The 18,400-nt window shown below is 51.5% G+C and overlaps 1 protein-coding gene and 1 long non-coding RNA gene across 4 annotated transcripts in view; one reads left to right on the top strand and one right to left on the bottom strand.

The window, feature by feature from the left end:
- Positions 1-5,213, bottom strand: part of GALNT15 (polypeptide N-acetylgalactosaminyltransferase 15) — a 30,146-nt gene extending 24,933 nt beyond the window's left edge. The window contains exons 1-2 of one of the 2 annotated variants that reach the window (XM_072945578.1): positions 4,029-5,213; positions 369-535 (exon numbers count right to left, since the gene is read on the bottom strand). In XM_072945578.1, the coding sequence (XP_072801679.1) occupies positions 369-535; positions 4,029-4,561 (700 nt within the window). In that variant the 5' untranslated portion in view covers positions 4,562-5,213. The remainder of the gene's footprint in view (positions 1-368; positions 536-4,028) is intronic. The other variant, XM_006205289.4, reaches the window with a different exon arrangement.
- Positions 5,214-5,303: 90 nt separating this feature from the next.
- LOC140687809 (uncharacterized) lies at positions 5,304-18,155 on the top strand. 2 transcript variants are annotated; one of them, XR_012062429.1, is made up of 3 exons: positions 5,304-5,443; positions 13,655-14,194; positions 16,408-18,155. It is a non-coding gene; the product is annotated as an uncharacterized lncRNA (long non-coding RNA). The 2 variants fall into 2 exon arrangements; XR_012062445.1 differs by having other exon boundaries at positions 5,306-5,443; positions 13,878-14,194.
- Positions 18,156-18,400: the final 245 nt, after the last annotated feature.

The following is an 18,400-nucleotide window of genomic DNA, read 5'->3' as shown; positions in this document are numbered from 1 at the left end:
TGCTTGCAAAGTCTAGGCGGCAGAGAGCATGCGCCGGTGGCCACCTGTTGTGATTGCTGAGTGTCTCGGGGAGAGGCTCACCAGACTGGGTGGAAGATGGGGCCTGGGGGAGATCCCCACAGGATCCGGCTGGAGGCATCCTCTGAGACCCTCCCTGGGATGCCCCGCCATCTCCTGCCGTCTCCCACTGTCCTCTGCCCCCACCTCCCTACCCACTGTATTCTCTAATAAGTACCTGCGCCCGAATCCCCACCTAAAGGTCTGCTTTGGGGAGCCTTGTCTACACAGGTTCCAAACCCCAGTCTCTGCGTGGCAACCCCCTCCGAGTCCAGGCCCACCGAGGGAGCGTGGAGGGAACCCGTGCCCACCTTGCTGGCTGAGGTCGTCCACCAGGATGACCTCCTTCAGGGAGGCCCGGGGTGCTGTGTCCAGGATGCTGTGCACGGTTCTCAGGAGGGTAGACCAGGCCTCATCGTGGAAACAGAGGATGACGCTGGCTGTGGGCAGGTTGTCCCCCGGCTGCTGCTGCAGGCACCTGTTGGGGAGAGAAGCAGGGAGCCATGGGGACGAGCTGCCCTGGCAGGGGCCGCTCCAGCCCATGGCTCTCCTTCCAACTTACCTGCTCTCTCTGGGTTTTCTCAGAATTTCCACGTAGAGAGAACCCATCCTACCCTCGTAGCAGCGCTGCCCACTGCTTCCCAGGCCTCAGATCCTGGAGGCTTCGTGACAACCTTTAACCCAGGCCTCTCCCCTAGCCACTGGGAAGTGTTCTCACCACTTCCCGCGTTCTCGGGTCTGGGCGGAGGAGCCTGGGCGAGATGGTTCGTAAAACCCTCCACTTGATTCTCACGTGTGACCTGGAACCCTCATTAGCGTTACCCAGACTTTAACATGAACAGAAACCACCTGGGGCTCTTGTTAACAACAGAGATTTTCAAGCAGTAGGGCTGAGTGGGGCTGACAGTCTGCATGTCTGATGCTGCAGGTCTGAGGCCCCCATTCTGAGTGGCACTGCAGTAAATGACACCAACAGCTTTCCCCGGTCTCATCCCTGGGGCTGCCCCGAAGCACAAGGCCAGACCCCCTGCCCCGGGCGCCGTGGTCGTGGTCCACCGCGAAGGGCCACGTGCAGGCCAGTCTACGCCACAACCCCACTGGGGGTGCCATGGCCAGAGTGGACACCTGGGCAGGCACTGCTCCTGGCCATGGCTACGCTGGATTCCCAGACTGCAAGCTTGGCCGGCCAGGTCCCAGGCACACTGGGCTGCCGCTTTCCCTCTCTGGCTGCAGGTGGGGGATTGGCTGGGCTCCAGCCTCCAGTCTCTGCCCCAGGCTACTCCGGTTCCAGCTCTCCCTCCACTAATGCCCCGCCCCCCGGAGGTGCCTACCCGCCAAGATTTATTGATGCCCTGTTAGTTGCCCCCTCTCTCCTTTGCACCCGAGGTACCAGAGCTGTCCTGGGGTGGCTTGCTGCCCAGCAAGGACCAACCTGACCAGGTGCACAGTGACCCCCCTCTCCCCCTCCTCCACGATAGCAAAGCTGCTGCCAAAGTGACCTCTGGGGCAGGACGGGAGCAGGGGAAATCGAAGGAGGAGATGCCCCCCTCCCACCTCTCCCCACTGGCTGGGAAATGCCTGGTGCCTCACAGCCTTGGATCTCAGCCCTGGCTGCACATTGGAACTACCTGGGGACGCCCAGGCCTCACCACAGACCAACTAGGTAAGATGGGAGAAGGAGAGTCCTGTCACCGCAGAGGGAGAGTAGGGACGTTGTTGCCTTATTTTGCAGAGAATCCGTGGCGCATCCTGGAGCCCTGCCAGGAATGGGCGGCGCCAGTACCTGAAGGGCAACTGGGGGAGGGGAGACGGGGGACCCAGGCCAGGGCCGCACAGGCTGCAGGGACAGGCTGCGGCCAGCAGAGGGCGTCATACACCTCCGGACAGAGCCAAGCCCCGGGTGGGGAGATCAACCGTCTTGATTTGCCTGGGGACTGAGGGGTTTCTACGACAGAAAAGTCCTAGGCAAACTGGGCCGAGTTGGTCACCCTGGCTGGAAGAGAGCAACCACAGAAGCGGTGCACACACATCCACACATGCCCACGTGCACAACACACACTCATGCACTTCAAACCACAAGCATAACACAGACACTTGCAAATGTGCACACGTGCCATTTGCGCAACATTTATAACTCATGCAGCACACTCACACAAAGCACATGCGCAACATGCAACAAAGCACACATGCAAAATGCACGTGCATGCCATGCCATGTGCGCACACATGACGCACGTGTGCCACACAGCACAGTGATTCATACATGAACATGAACACATTGACGACACATATGCCCATGTGACAACACATCACACAGCTGGTCCCTGTGCACCTCACACCACAGCAGACACAGGCACTAGGTATGCAGGCACCACTAACAGCACATATGCACAACATCCCTTTAACACACACACAACCCAATGCACCCACACTTGCATGATGCAGACACACACAGCCACACATGCACTCACAGCTTGGGGAGCCAGAGACTCTCCTGGCTGAGGCAATGTTTCTCATTGGGAAAACATTCTTGCTCTAGGCCAGTGAAAAAAATGTTATCATCAAAAGAACTGGAGAATGATAAACTCATTCATTCAGCAATCACATCTTTCCTGTGTGCTGGGACTGTTCACCAGGCAGCACATCAATGACCATTTAGCTGCAGTTGTAATGAGCGTTATGAATTAAAGCTGCAGAGAGCATAAAACTGTGATGGGTGGGCCTGGCTAGGTCTGAGAGTTTCCTGAAAAGAGCTGTTTCAGCCGCAATTGGAGTCAGAGCAGCTGGGCTGGGGCTACAGTGAGTTGAGTGAGGCACCGGGTACACAATCTAAGGAGGCTTCACCCTTGGGCCGACCTGCATCTGCGTATGCCTGGCGGCAAGTGGCTGAGTAGCCAGGCTCAGAGGAACCCTTCAGGGATGCAAGTAGTGGTCCTGCTCCTGACCTCTGCTGTAACCTGATCCTCGGTGGCTCTGCTGCCCAGGAAACCCTCTGGGTTCTGGAAAGAGCAGTGCTTACAGAGGAGGGGCCTCCACCACCCAGCTAGCCAGCTGCATTGCCCCTGGCTGCTGGGTAACCAGACCCCTCCCCTGGGCCAGCCATGGTGATGGTGGGCAGGGCAGATAGGGTCCAGGATGAGCCCACCATCTCCCTGGACACAGCCTGCATGTCTTCACACTTCCCAGCTTGCCTCCTAGGGGTGGGCCACCCTGCCAGGTCAGATGCAACAGCACCGTATTCTAGCTTCTGTGCCCTGGAACTGTCCCCACAGTCTGGTGGACTAAGGAAGGGGGCATAGAGGGGAGGGTTCAGGCAGATTGGAGTAAATCCCTGCTTTGGCACCTACTAGCTGTGTGACTGTGGGCAGGTCACTTGCCCTCTCTGTGCCTTATTTTCATACCTATAAAGTAGGCATCGTGGTAGTGCTAGCACCCATCCTACAGAGTTGTAAGGACTTTATGAGTTAATACATGAAAAACTCTTTGATTAAAGCCGGGCTCAAGGCCAGAGCCACACGAGTGCTAGCTGTGATTGTTGCTTTCATCCAAAATGAAAGCAAACACAACCATCCTAATATCAAAATGTGCTAGCATCAGAGTTAGAACTGGAAGTGTCTTGGAGAACAGGTGCTCCCTGGCCCCTCTGTGTTGTAGAGATAAGGTTGTTTGACCTGAGAAGCCAGAGACGGAAGAACTAGAACCCAGGACGGGAAGAGAAGGAACAAGAGTTACTCCTTTTCTGTCTCTAGGACAGTGGTTCTCACCTGGAGGCCTGGTTCAAGGCAGACCGCCGTACCCCACCCAAAGAGTCTGCCCCTGCACCGCTAACAAGTCCCCAGGTGATGCTGCCGCTGGACCACACCTGGAGAAGCGCCGCCCTAAGCCAGTGGAGGCAGCGCACGAAGTCTGCAGCCCCAAGCTTGCTGGTTGCGCTCCAGAACCAGGGGAAGGGGAAGCGAGGGCCTTACTTACAGCGGATGCCGTACCTCAGGCAGCGCCCTCTGCAGGGGGATGCGGGCACTGAGCGCCTCCTCCAGGCCGAGCGGGGTCAGCTCATCTTCTTCTGACGCCTCTCCATCCTCCTCCTCCTCGGCCCCCCAGTCCCTCTCCGCGGCGTCTTCATCCTGCTTCCTGCTTGGCTGCTTGATGAGCCGGTAGCTGCCACCTCTCCTGCCCTCGCTCCGGTTTCTTCTGCCCCTGGGCAAGGCCACGGCCACCAGCAGCTGATCCTCCCGCAGCGAGACGAAGGGCGGCAGGCCCCCCAGGGGGCCGTACTCTTGGCCCTCATCCTCGGACTCCAGCACCCACTCCTGGGATTCCCCGAAGTCCAGGCGGTACCCAGCATCGGGGCTGCGCTCGGTGCCCTGGGCTGTGACCGCCCGGGGCAGGGCGTGCGGGGGAGGGTGCAGCGCGGCCAGCATCAGCAGCGCGCATCCCAGCGACAGGAGCAGCAGCAGGACCCGCAGTCCGCAGGGGCCGTGCCTGAGCCGCTTTCTTACGAGCATGTTGCTGGAACTTGCCAAACGCAACAGGTCATGTTCAAGTTCCCTTTCTCCTCCGGCGCCAGGTTCCTTCAAGCCGCAGAACCTGGGTTCCTGGTTCCACCTGGAAGTGTTTTGCCGGTCCCTTAACCTGCTCCTTCCCTCCCCACCCACCCCACGACTGACACTTGCCAGCAGCGTGTGTAAGACCGGTGTCCACTTGCAATCAGAAAGCCACGGACCCAGGTCCCACCCCGGCTCCTCTCTCAGCGGGTGTCTTTAATTGCCTTCTGAAAGCCCATTCACAGGGACTTCAAACTGAACCGTTTGCCCCCTTTCAGCCCCTTTTCCTTTGGGAAAAAAATAATGATTCCGTTCTGCTCAGGTGTCTAGTCCCACGTGTTTCCTCTCCCCCCTTGCGTGAATGGTCAGGTTGCTACGAGATGCCTGGGGGAGCTGGTGGGTCCGCCGTCCAGCCGAGCTGACAGCCGTCCTCCTTTGGACCCTTCAAGTCGGGTCAGATCAACAGATGTGAAGCCGGCAGGCAGCCCTGATTTCCTTTGGCACAGAGCTCCGCGCTCAGCCAGCCCGAGGACCTCTGCCAGCCCCAGCCAGGCGTGCGCCTCGCCCCTGGTCCTAACGCCCTCACTGTTCCCAAGCTCTGAGCAGCCCCACGGAACACGACTCCGGGGAAAATAAGCGCCGTCACCGCTAGGACCACACCCAGACGGGATCGTCCCAGGAGTTCGGATGGAAGGCGTCTTTCCCCACCCAAAGGGGCGGGGAAAAGTTTTCTCTCCGGATTTCGGATTTCGGATTTCGGATTTCGGAAAGGCTGCACCTGTGACGGAAATGCAGGGGGCCGGCTGTTTGCAGCCACAGCCTCCCACAGGTGATCCTGTAAAGGTAGGCCAGACCCTCCCTCCGTCCCTGAGGACCTCTATCCTCATCCTTTTGAAAAGGAGGGAAGCTGGGGAGATGCTCTTGTAACTAACCCACGGGAGCATCTGAATGCCATCCGCTCAGTTGGCCACTGGGTTGAGGGGGATGCCGGAAGAGGAGGGCCATGCTCCTTCAGTTGTAGACTTCCTCCATTCAACCAATGAATATTCATGAGCCAAAACTATCCTGGGGACTGGGACTATAACAGCAAATAAAACAGAGTGAGATGTGTGCCTTGTGGAGCTTACAATCTAGTGGGAGAGACAGATGGACAGACTGATAATTAAAATAAACAGTGAGACAGGTGGTGGCAAGGGCTAAGGAGAAAAATAAAGCAGGGAAGGTCGCTGGAGAGCATGGGCTAGGGGCTGACAGTGGACACTGAGCGAGGAATGGCTTCACGGAAGCCTCTGTGTAAGGAGGAGGGCTGGGCAGTTGTGAGGATGAGCATTTGGGGTGGAGAGGACACCACATGCAAAGGTCCTGAGGTTGACGTGAGAGTGTGCCTGGCCTTTTGAGGGCCAGCAGAGAGCCCAGGTGGCTGGAACAGTGTGGGCAGGGTGGGATGGAATGAAAGAGGTAAGGGGGTGGGGATCGCATAGAACTTTAGAGGGTACTGCAGGGATTTTGGCTTTTGGTCTGAGTCAGATGGGAGCCTTTGGAGGGTTGTAAGCAGAGGACACAATGGACTTGGATATTAACAAGACTGCTCTGCCTTCTGTGCTGAGATTAGACCAAGTTGGGGTAGGGTGGGGGGGTGGACAGAGCAGAAGCAGGAGGCTCCACCAAGGAGTTACTGCAGTTAGACAGGACAAGGGCGTGGACCTGGAGTGGCCTCAGGGAGCCGGGAGAAGTGGTCAGCCTCTGATGTGTTTTAAGGAAGAACCCATAGGAGTTGTTGGCAAACTGACGTGAGGTGTGAGAGACTCAAGGATGACCCCAAGTCCTTAGTCTGAGCCGTTGGAAGATGCCATCAACGGGGATAAGCAGGGACGGGGATGAGCATTGGTGGCTCTGTGGGGACATGTGAAGCTGGAGGTGGCATTTCCAAGCCGAAGGGAGTGGAAGGACCTGGATGTATGGATACGGAGGGACAGATGGTGGCTGGAGGGCAGGGGGCAGGTCTGGCCTACAGATATAAAGTCAGATGCCAGGGTGGTGCACATGGGTGTTTGAGGACCCCGGGGAGTGATGCAGAGGGAGGGAGCTGGGGAGCCAGCGCTCAGAGGCTTCGGGCGTCTGGTGGAACGGATGGATTAGGGAAGACTGACTGTCAAGGTGGACCTCTGACCACTGTGGGGTGGCCAGGCTGGCGGGAAGCAGGAGTGGGGTGGGGAGTTCCTGAAGGGACTTACTCATTGTTTCCAGTCTGATTTTGCTCTTAGATGGTGAGCATAAACATCTCGTGGGAAAAAATGATTTTCCATTGGATTCAGTTGTTGCTTCCTGTGTGTGTGTGTGTGTTCCCTGAAGCCACTCAGAGTCAGAAGTGAAAACAGCGTGTCACGAGCCCAGCGTAGCGCCTGACGGACAGCATGGAGGAACCGCAGGGTTGGACCATACTGTGTTTTCCAAATCTCACATCAGGGTGTCCTGGGGGAGGGGGCTGTAGGACTTTCAGGTGAGACATGAGGGAAGGGGACAGGGCACAGCCATTCGAGGAATGACACAGCCAGTAACACCAAGATGGTGGAAAATTCAACTCTCAGTAGACCCTGAGGCCCAGTATGGGGGGAGATCTGGCTTCCAGTGGACCTTGAACTTGAGCTTCGTTATACACTCATTGTGACATATTAACATAGTGAGTGACACTCCCACAGGCACCACGACAGTCCCCAGGCTGACCATAAAAGGTCAAAAAGGGGGCGTGGCCCAATTCCTGGGAATCCCCGCCCCTTCCCCAAAGAAGCTGGAATAAACCACCTGCTTGTCAGTACCTGAGGTTCCCGAGCCCGTAGAAACCAACAACCCCACACCTCGTGGCCGCGCTCCCTTCTGCCTGAGACGGCCTGCACTCTGTCTGTGGAGGGTGTATCTCTGAATAAGTCTACTTTTACTCAACTGTGGCTCGCTCTTGAATTCTCTCCTGGATGAAGTCAAAGACCCTCACTCGATGGGGTACGTCCCAGGGGCTTGACAGCGACCTGGGACCCGGCCATCCTCTCGCCCCACATTTTCCTGGATGACAGGTGCAGGTGGCAGGCATTCTGGGAGATGTAGTTTAGAATTTCTGGGACATCTGGAGGTTCAGGAGGATGATGGGATAGAAAGTTTCAATTCCAAAGGCTTCCGGAGAACCATGTGGGTCTCCACCCTCCAGGCAGAGAGCCCACCCCCACCCTCTGCAGTAACCCTGGCCTCGCCCCTTTCCCTGGCCTACCCTCCACTTGTTAGCTCTTTCCCAGGAAACCCAGCCATATCAACTCATTTCTCCACTTTCGTGTTTACTGTAACGTCACCTACTCAGCGAGGCCTGCCTGACCCACCTTTTCCCATAGGAGGCTCCTCCATCCACATGTGGCATCCTCTGTCCTCATCCCCTGCTCTCTCTGAGTGTCCGTGCCTCTTAACCCTCGGTGAGTAAGATACTCAGTTCTTTGTCAGCTCCCCCTCACCTCCATAAAAGGTTAGCTCCACCCGGGGACGGGTTCCATCTGTTCACTGCCGTTTCCCCAGAGACTGGACCTGTTCCTGGCACAGAGCAGACACTCAGTAAATATTTGTCAATGAGTATAGAGTCAACTATCTACCCTGATTCTGTGTGTCCTCTGAGATTCTGGGATTTGAATCAGCCCTAAAAGGTTTCCACACAGCTCTTAATCCAAGGATGACACTTGAAGCCGGCCCTATGGGTAGCTTAAATAAAATTTCCAGGTCCTCTCCAAATGGACAGGATCCCCTCAGAAACTCACAAACTGGCCCACACCTGCTGGCATGGCTCGGGTTGGGAAGGGCCGTCTGGGATGGCAGGGCTCAGCCATGCTGCCCTTGCCTCTGACTCCCCCAGGCTCCTGGGGAAATGCACTCTAATGGCCACCCATGGGACCCTGAAATGTTCCTTACACCGTTAAAGGAAGAGGCCTCGTTTGTGGATGATGTAGCAAGTGTTACAGGGACCACAGCGTTGGACCAAGACTTCCCCACACCCCCTAGGCTTTTCAGAGTCACCGGGACTGGTGGGAGCAGCTGGCTTCCCGACCCGGGTCCGGGCCACCTCCCACATCTCCAGATGAAGTGACCGGGAGGCAAGGGCATCCTGGCGCTGCCTGTCTGGGAGGCCCAGGATCGGGCAATCACCGTGCCCCAAATCTGCACATGGCTGAGCCCAGAAGCCAGGCTCCCGGTAACTCCCATCAGCTCCTGGTGGCGTGTGTGCCAGAAAAGTAACTCCAGAAACAGGCAGGTGGTGGGCGTTTCAGCTGCACGTTGTGGACACTCCTGGACCTTCCCTTGTTTCTTCCATCTCCCCAGCCACCAGTGACTCTCTTGTCCTCTGAACTGAGACCACCTTTCTTACTGTGACGACAGGAGCCCTCTCTGGTGACATTAGACACTATCAATGCCACCATCTCTCTCGTGACAGCCTTTGCTCAGGGGAACTCTGGCTCTGGGGCAGGACAGCAAGGCTCTGTGTTACTCTTCAAAATTCTTTTCTTCCAGTTTCTTCGGTTTCTGTCCCGATTTGCTCTGTTCAACCTCAGAAGCCAAGCAGTTGACCCTGTGTGATCAGCTTCTTGCAGTGCCACCCTCTCCCCCGGGGAAGGAGAGGAGATGCTGTTGTTGGGACGGGAAAAGGGCTGTGATGCAAAAGAAATTATGGGGAGCAAAACACCTCAAGAATTGTACCCCACATTTGAGTTCCAGGCATCTCTGAAGGTCCAAGGGGTCTCAGAGACCAGTGCATCTTTGTCTTCATTATTCCTCTAATTCTGAGGACAAAGGTCCACTTCCTGCCCAAGTGTTGAAACCAGGTGCAGAAACATACAATCCGCTGGACTCAAATTAGAAAATATTTGGTGTGTGTGTGCACGCATGTGTCTGTGCACATCTGTAGTGTACACTGGTGACAGGCCTTGCAGATCACAACACTGAAGTGGGGTCGCAGGCATTAAAGATACTGCCAAACTTTTGAGACAGTACCTGGATGAATAATTCCACAGGACTTGGAGTCCATTTTGAGGCTGGAAGATGAGTGATGTAACCAGTAGGTTAGGTTGGCCGTGCCTGCAACTGTTCTGTTGGGAAAGCACAGGAAAGCCCTACTGGGTGCATTCATTATTATGTTGTCTCCATCCTTTCTGCAAACATTATTGAATATCCACTACACGCCAGGCAGGGGGTGCGGGATGGAGGGTAGAAAGATGAGAAAGATGCGGCCAGTGAGCCAGGTCCTCATGTGATTATAAACACACACCGTGCTGGAAGCAAGCACGGAGCTGTGTACAAGCTAATATTTGGGTCACTATGAAGAACACAAAATAAAATGTAGCGGTCTGATATTTCTCCAGGCCTGGAGATGAGCAGCAAGACTGCAGTTACCTTTCCACCCGTCCACAGGCTGTAAGAGCTTGTGTTCTTGGCGTCTGCTGGTGCTGGCACTTCCAAGGGCTTTCAGGAGTGTGTTAATAATGAATTAAAGCCAAAGTGATTCCCGACTTTGAGGCTGCTGCGCTAAAAGCCTGGCATTTGGTTCTGCCGGGCACAGGCAGGGCTGAGGGAGACTTTCCAGCAGGTGGCTTTGAGGGAGGACAGTAGTCCAGCCGTGGACAATTGAGGCTTTGCTCACAGCCATCTCCCATGCGGTCTGTGATCCACGGAAAGTGGATCTGGAAGGAAGATTTGTGTCTTCACCAGTTCATTGGAACCATACGGAGAGTCCTGACCACACGGAGAGTTCTCTCCTCGTCGGCCTCGGCCCTGGGATTTTTGTAACGTAGATTCAGGAAAATGGACAGAGACAGAGCTAAGGAGGCTGGGGAAAGAGAGTGGATTCTGGTGCCTGAGTCGGTTCTCAGGTTCTATTTTGTTCTGGGAGAATCTGAATGACAGGAAAAGTGGAGAATAGAGAGGAGGAGAGAGGGGCTAAGCTGATCTGTGTGATACAGAGGGGAGAGTGGGGAGGATGAGGACACAAACAAAGCAAGGCAATGGACTGAGCGTGAGAGTGAGCAATTTCAAGCTTAGAGGGGGAGGTGGTGTGAAATAACTGCAGGGAAGGGAGAGCAGGGCAAGAAAAGGAAAGATTTTAGAGGTGTCACTGCACCTCACCTACCAACATCAAGTACACATTTCTCTCATGGGCACGTGGAAAAATTCTTCAGGATCGACCATACACTAAACCATCAAACACATCTCAATATAGCCAAAAGGACGGAGATCATACCAAGTGTGTTCTCCAGCCAAAATGGGATGAAGCTAGATGTCAGAAAGAAATTTTAAAAATGCATAAATATGTAGAAATTAAACACATTCCTTAATAACAAATGAGTCAAAGAAGAAATCATATGAGAACTTAGAAAATTCTTTGAAATAAATGAAAGTGAAGATACAACATACCAAAACTTACGGGATGTAGCTAAAGCAGTCTTAGAGGGAAATTTATAGCTGTAAGTGCTTATTGTAGGAAAGAAGACAAAATTCAACTTAATAAACTAACCTACCACCTTAAGATACTTCAAAAGGAACAGCAGACTAAATCCAAAGTAAATAAGAAGAAGAAAAAAATAAAAATCTTGGACATTTCCCACCTAGTATTTGTCAATCGGCCTCATTTTATTTAATGACCACATAATATTTCATTAAATGGATAAACTACTCAGTGGTTGATTCAACCATCTTCTATCAGTGCACATATAGGCTGTTACTAATTCTTTGCTCTTAGAATAATGTTGCCTTTAATATCATTATACACATGAAATCTCATATATATGTGCATATATTCATGAATTCCTGGAAGCGGAATTTCTGGGTCAAAGAAAACATGCCTTAAAAAATTTAGAGTTATTACAAATTGTACTCCAGTGAGGCTGTATTAGTGTACACTTGTACTAATAAAATATGAGAATGCCTGTTTCCCCATAATCTTACCAGGATAGAGTGCTATTAACCTTTTTTATTTTCTTCCTCATAAGTGAGAAATGGTATCTCAGCAACAGAAACTCTCAAGTGCCTAGTAAAAAAACTTACAAAATTTATGGGGGAAACTATACATTTTATTGAAGGAATAAAAGTAACCTGGAGAGATGGCATGATCCTGGGCGAAAAGACCCAACATCATCAGGATGTCAGTCACCTCACACTAACCTATAAACTCACTATCATTATATTCAGAACCTTCGCTGAGCTTCCCGCAGATTTCGCAAGCTACCCTACAATCCTTATGGACGGGTGAAGAAGCAAGAATAGGCAGGGAGGGTGTAGCTCAGTGGCAGAGCGTATGCTTAGTATGCGCGAGGTCCTGGGTTCAATCCTCAGTACTGCCATAAAGAAAAGAAAAGAAAAGAAAAGAAATACTAAAAAAAGAACCAAGAATAGACAAGCTAATTATGAAGAACAAGGAGAGAATTCTCTCTCACCCAATGTCTAGATTTACAAAGCTACAATAATTAAAATAATGTGGTATTGACACATGAATGAGAAGCAGATCAATGGAACAGAATGGAGAGTCTAGACATAGATCGACAAAAATAATAGCAAGTCAGTCAAAGCTGTGGGGCAAAGGGACTGTCACATGCTACTGGTGGGAGTTGGTCCCCTCTGCTGAGTATTCTGGTGACATCCAGTCACACTGACGCTACAGATACTCTACAACGCAATCTCTACTTCTGGGAGAAACTTCTGTTTATGTTCACAGAAAAAAAATGTACAAGGGTATTTACCGAAGCACTGTAATAGCAAAAAGTATAAAATAACCCAGATGTTCCTCTAATGTCATATAATGAAGTCCTGTGCAGTTAGAACTAGTGAACTAAATCTACAGGAATCAACATGAATCAATCTGTAAAAGTGAAAAAGTAAGCTGTTGTGATATTCATGTGAAGTGCTGTCGAGGATGCCTAATGGGAAGGACACCGAGGGGCTGGTTACCAAAGGAAGTCCTCGGGCAGAGAGGTACAGATGCTGGCAAAGGGCGCCCAGCCGGGTTCCCACTGCTGCCGTGGGAGAGGTGTGAGTGCTTGCCACAGATGGACTGGCCAGGGCTTGGAAACTTGTGACCTTAGGTGCCTCCAGGAGCCAGGCAGGTAACACAAGCAAGAGTGGTGGGCCAGTGGGGACTGTGTGAGCTGAGACAGTCTATCCCTGTCTGACAAGAACAGCTGCTACTCAGCCACAGCTAATTTTTGCCAGGAAGGAAAATAGGCCCAGACTTGCTAAATCTTCTGATTTTTCAAGAAAAGTGGAAAATTCAGATTTAAAAAAAAAAGTGAAGTCCCAAAAGCTGGCAACAAATTTTAAAACTTTAAAATATACTGTTAAGGCCAAACAAAACGTGGTGGCCGGCCAACTTCAGCCGGCCGGCTGCTCATCTGCAACCTCTCTGGTAGAAGATGCCCGAAGACCCACCTATTGGGCATGAGCCCAGAGAAACGGTATCTTTGTCTCACGTGCACTCTCAGCCTTCTGGGGGTGCCTAGAGATGCCTAGACTTCTGCCCTGACATCACGTGGTGAAGCCCTTCCATGTGTGTCTGGTGAGCACACCTCATGTGCCAACTTCAGGGTTTACCAGATGACTGAGGACCATCGTTCCTTGTGGCTCATGGAGTTCTCCAGTGATTTCTTGTCACTGTTTTGATATCTTCCCTTTCATGAGACATCAGCTGAGCCTACTGGGTATCTGTCTGGCATCTGTGAGTCTGCACAGCCGGTCAGCCCACTCCACAGCTGAGAACGGGGCTGCCTGCCCAACTTCCCACCTGCACGTGGAAGAGAGATTGTTAGAGGAGCTTGCAAGTCGAGTCGCAGTGTGTGGGGAAGCGGAGCTTAGGGACCTCACCACCATCTGCATTGTGCGGAATTTTCTGCAGCACAGAGGTAGGGAGAAGCCAGTGGCCATCCTTCCAGGGGATGGCAGGAGTCAGCCAGAGATGCAGAATCACTAAAAGACATAGATATGGGATGCAAACGACTATATATACATATATATGTATATAAATATATATATTATTTGTTGCAGAGGTATGGCCTCACATAATCATGGGAGCTGGTTAAGCAGTTTCTGTAAGGCTGCTGTCTTCATATCTGATGCTGACACCTGAAGTCCACAGGACAGGCAGTTCCAAAGGAAACAAAGATATAAAATCAGGGAGATTGAGAACAACCTGGAACCCATCAGTATGGGCTGGAACCCCACAAGGATGGACTAAAATCCACCCCAATCCTTGCTGCTTCTGACACAGGTGAAGTGGACATCCTTCCGAAGTCGGGACCCTTTGGTGTGGGGCTACACACAGACACCTGGCCCAGAAGCAGAAGCAGAGGAGCTGAAGTCAGATCCAGGGAAAGCAGAGCAATTACAGGTCCAGTAAACACTTTGTGCCAGTGAGGTGTGTCCGAGGATGAGCAACATGGGTGAGCTCCATCGCATCTCCTGCTTCCCTTCTGCCCTCCAGACTTCCCAAGGGTCTCTCTCATGCCCCACGGTGGAGATAATGGAGCAGTTCTGTCTTTTCTTCTGGGGACGCCTCAATGTCTGATTTTTGACTTAACGACGAAGGTAAGGGCAGTGAGATGTGTAATGTGCTGTCTGAGGCCTGAAACTCTCCTGGCAAGCCTGGGGTTATCTTCTTTCCTGGTGGTCTGCAACGGCCTCACCAGTTTGAGAAGCCTGGCTTGGCAACTTAAAGAGCCACCTGGCTCCTTCCAGTGAGTTCTCCTGAAGCCAGGGTTCCTTGCACAGATGTTGGCAGCTCCATCCAGAGATTCAGTGCGGTCTGTGTGGACAGAGGCTGGGCCTCGGTGCACAAAGTCTCTTGGAACCACACTGTTCCCCTGCTTTCTCTTTCTCCCTGCACTGGAGCCTTTGCCTTTAAATAAAAGTCTTGACGTGAGCATACTCTGTGGAGTCTGGGGAGTCCTTTCAAATATCTGAACTGGGGAAAACAATATAACCAATCTCACTGAACACATGTAAGAAGGAGCATTCTGGGAAATGTAGGCCAACCGAGCTAACTGGCACACTGTGAGGTCACCAGTGTCCGTGGGCCTCGGTGCTCTGTGGCCGCCATCTTGGAATAGGGAGGCTTGCTCTTGGCGTAGGGGAACAAGGATGACAGACCTAGGTCTTTTCAAAGAAATCATTCCACAGATGCCTGGGGAAAACCAGAACCAATTCTTAGAGGAAATGAAGACTTGGTGATTCCTTAAAACCCATGATTCTTCTGATTCTGCAGCTAAAAACCAATGGTGTTTCTTGCTAGTACCCAATGCTAATGGAGAGAGAGAAAGCAAAAGGGAAGGTCTGATTTCCTCTTGGGAAGGACCCTCTACGTAGAGCCAGGGAGACGGAGACAAGAAAACTAGAACTGCCATGTTACAACATGGCAGACTTTGGCTCAATCAATGGGAGGAATTTATGACGTTTAGAGTAAGTGCGCAACAGCCGAAGGGATTGCATCATGAGGAACGGAATCCTATGTTTTGACTTGTTAGCTTTAGGCAGAGATTTAATAACATCCTTCCTCTCTTCCTCCCTCCCTCCCTTCTTCCTTCTTCCTTCCTTCCATGCATCTATCCATCCAGTTATTTTTTATGAGTGCAATCAGTCAGTCAACACTTACTGACTGCTTATTATATGTCAGGCACTGTGCTGGGTTCTGGAATCACAGGCCAGAATGGAAGGCAGCCGGGATTATGGACCACCTGCTATGTGCCAGGCGCTCATTCAGTGCTAGAGATTAGAACCCAGGAGAGAAGACAATCTGGGACTGGCGCTGAGAGTCTTCAGTTCCAAGCCCTTACTCCTAAGTGGACCTCCCAATTTGTGAATCCTGGCCTGGTTGGTCCTACCAGCCATGATTCTTTGACTCATACTCACCCACAAGGCTTGTTTTTGTTTGGCTGGGTCCAAGAGGGCTGGGATGTTCTGGGCTGTGACCTCACTGTTTATCACCATTTTAGAAAGCTTCTACCTCCCTTGTGCAGGCTAGATCAGAGCCAGAGACAGCAGGGCGGCTGTGTGGTGTCAACCCCAGCCAGCACTGCTATCGTCTTAAACACCCAAACAATGGGGCACACGCCTACAGCTCGTGACTTCTCGGCAGCTCAGTTGGGCCTGAGCGCTTCCATTTTTATCTGCCATTTGAGATGGGAAAGCACTGGAAACAGCTGAGCTGTGAACGTTTACAGTGTAAAATCCACGCGGGGAGAGAGGAGATGAGTTTATGAGCAGTCCAATCTTAGCCCTCAGGGAAAAACTAGAAAAAACACATTTAGCCTGACATTTAAAGATCTGATATGATCCAGATGCCATCAATTTAGCACCCAACTCTCCCTAAATCCTGTGCGAGACCTGGCAGGCGAGGAGTGGCACACTGGAGGACGTTTGGGTGTAAGGAGACCACGAGGACAACAGATCCCAAGGTGGCGGCTGGACCATACTCCTTGGATGTTCTTTGCACTGTGTCGCAATTTGCAAGGTTGGGATTGTCTCTAAAGGAGTCTCTTGAAAACCTTGTGTAATTGTAACAGGGAAAAACAAATCTGGCTCTGTATTAGATCTATTCCTTTGGCTCTAACCCTGTGCGCTGTTTCCTGGGCTCATTCCTGCTGGTTCTGCACCTTCTGTAAAAGAACATTGCCTAGAGCCTGAAATAGACAGGAGAGCCCATTCTCAAGGCTCTGGCCTTTATGGGTGTAACACTTCCCATTCATATAGAGATAAAAAGTTGCAGAACAGAGAATAACATTTGTCTTGTTGGCGGTTTGCAGGAACATCATGACCTGACCCACGTGTGGACTGCTGCAAGAACAAAGGATTCTGACACCAAGTAATTTGTAATGACCACAACCTCCCCACCCATTTTTAGTACAAAAGGAGTCTGAATTCTGACTTGGGGAAGATGGTTCTCCAGGACACTAGTCTCCCCTCTTCTTGGTCTGCCGACTTTCCGAATAAAGTCGCTATTCCTTGTCCCAACACCTCGTCTCCAGATGTACTGGCCTGTCATGCGGCGAGCAGAACAAGTTTGGATTCAGTAATGTAATCTTTTTGCAAACATGAGATGATCCCTGAGAGAAAGAGAAGTGTACAAATCTGGAGATGACTCTTGACAAAAGTGGTTAGCTAACAAGCAAGAGTGGGGCAGGTGGAAACGCAGCCCTTACTACAGTGAGGAGGCGGGGCTGGATTCTCACACAGGGAACCCCTGCGACCTGCGGGAAACTTCCTTTTCGACTCATGTTCAGTTATGTGATCAGGAGGCTGCACTTCTGGATGCTTTGGGGCACTGATTTCCCCCAAGCAATTCTGCAACGCTTAAACGTCATCACACACATACACACCCTGAGTAAATGTATTAAGTAGATTGGAGGAAGCCTCTCAAAGTTTGTCTTAGGAAGTCTTAGAATTGAATTTAATGTATCTGATTCCAGGTTGGTCACAGGTGTGATGGAGATTGGAGCCCCTCCTCGCCCCCAAGTCCAAACTCTGCAACTTATGCTCTGTGTGAACTTGAACAAGTCCCTATTTGTTCACAGAAGGAAAGGGCTGGATTAGATGTTCCCCAGGGATTTTTCAGCACGAAGGCTCTGTGATGGAAACGGGGCATGCATGGTAAAGTGGAGATTGTGCCTAAGCCACTACAGCTGCAGGGACGGGAAGAAATCTTGAGTATCCTACACAGCCTCACTACTTTCTGAGCAAAAGTGTTCTTGGAATAACCAAGTTCCTGACCTCTACAAATATAACCCCACAGAGAACCGAGCCATCGGCCACAAAGAGCTTAATTTCAGGTGTTTAAGACCACCCGTGTTCCTGTTAAAAAGGCCCGTGCCCTTGGCTCAAAATACTGATGTCAGTTTTAAATCACACTTGCAAATTGATTTCAAAAGCTCCCCTCAGTAACACTGTAAACAAATTAATTAGATGGTGGCACTCCAACCCAGCAATGCTATTGCCCCAGTTGAGCAAAGAGTTGAGCTTGAAAACCAGTCAAGATAATTGTGCCCTGGTTTGGGGAGGATAAATGTGCTGTGGAAGGTGCGTGTCTGCTCCTCGGCGGAGACTGCGTGGAGAGGCCAGAAGACAGCTGCAGGGAGAAGACCGGAGGGAGTTCCCTGGGGTGGGTATCTGGGCATTAGCACTTTTTTGTATGAGGTGGGTGTGGGGCAGAAGCGTGCATCCTGATGAGAGGGCTTTGCATCAGAGACTGGGGGCCTTGCAGCATGAGAGTCAGCATGATCTGCTTTATAGAGTCTCCAATATTTTTGATGCTCTGCCTCTTCCTAATAATAGTAATTACCATTTGCATTTTTATTTGTTTATATATTAATCTCCTCTTTTGAAAGGATTTGTGGTAGCATGTGTACATTCAATTCAATAGGCCAGGATAAATAGCTCAGGACACTGGGTCAAAGGGAAAGTAAGCTTAGGAAGTAAGTTGAGACTGGAAGTAAAGTTAACACACAGTGTATATCGTAGTCTAAGCAGTTGCAAAAGTGAGCCACTCTGAGCTTCCTAGCAGCCAATGGAAAGAAGGGAACATGAGTAGTCATCAGATTCATGGTATCCGTAGAGTACGAATGTTCCAACTGGACAATCAATACATCCCCCTGGTCACTGTCCATGAAAGCTGGAGTGTAGGATTTTCATCTCAAATGGCCAGTGCCTGGAGATAAAATGTCTAAGCTGATCAGTATGGGCAGTGTCAAATGCTTTGAGAATCAAGGAAATATAATATGGGGCTGATATTCTTTTTTAGTT

This window comes from Vicugna pacos, chromosome 1 (genome assembly GCF_048564905.1).
Source record: "Vicugna pacos chromosome 1, VicPac4, whole genome shotgun sequence".
Classification (NCBI taxonomy): domain Eukaryota; kingdom Metazoa; phylum Chordata; class Mammalia; order Artiodactyla; family Camelidae; genus Vicugna; species Vicugna pacos.
The sequence above is the reverse complement of the archived record's forward strand: the minus strand, read 5'-3'. Positions and strand labels throughout refer to the sequence as shown.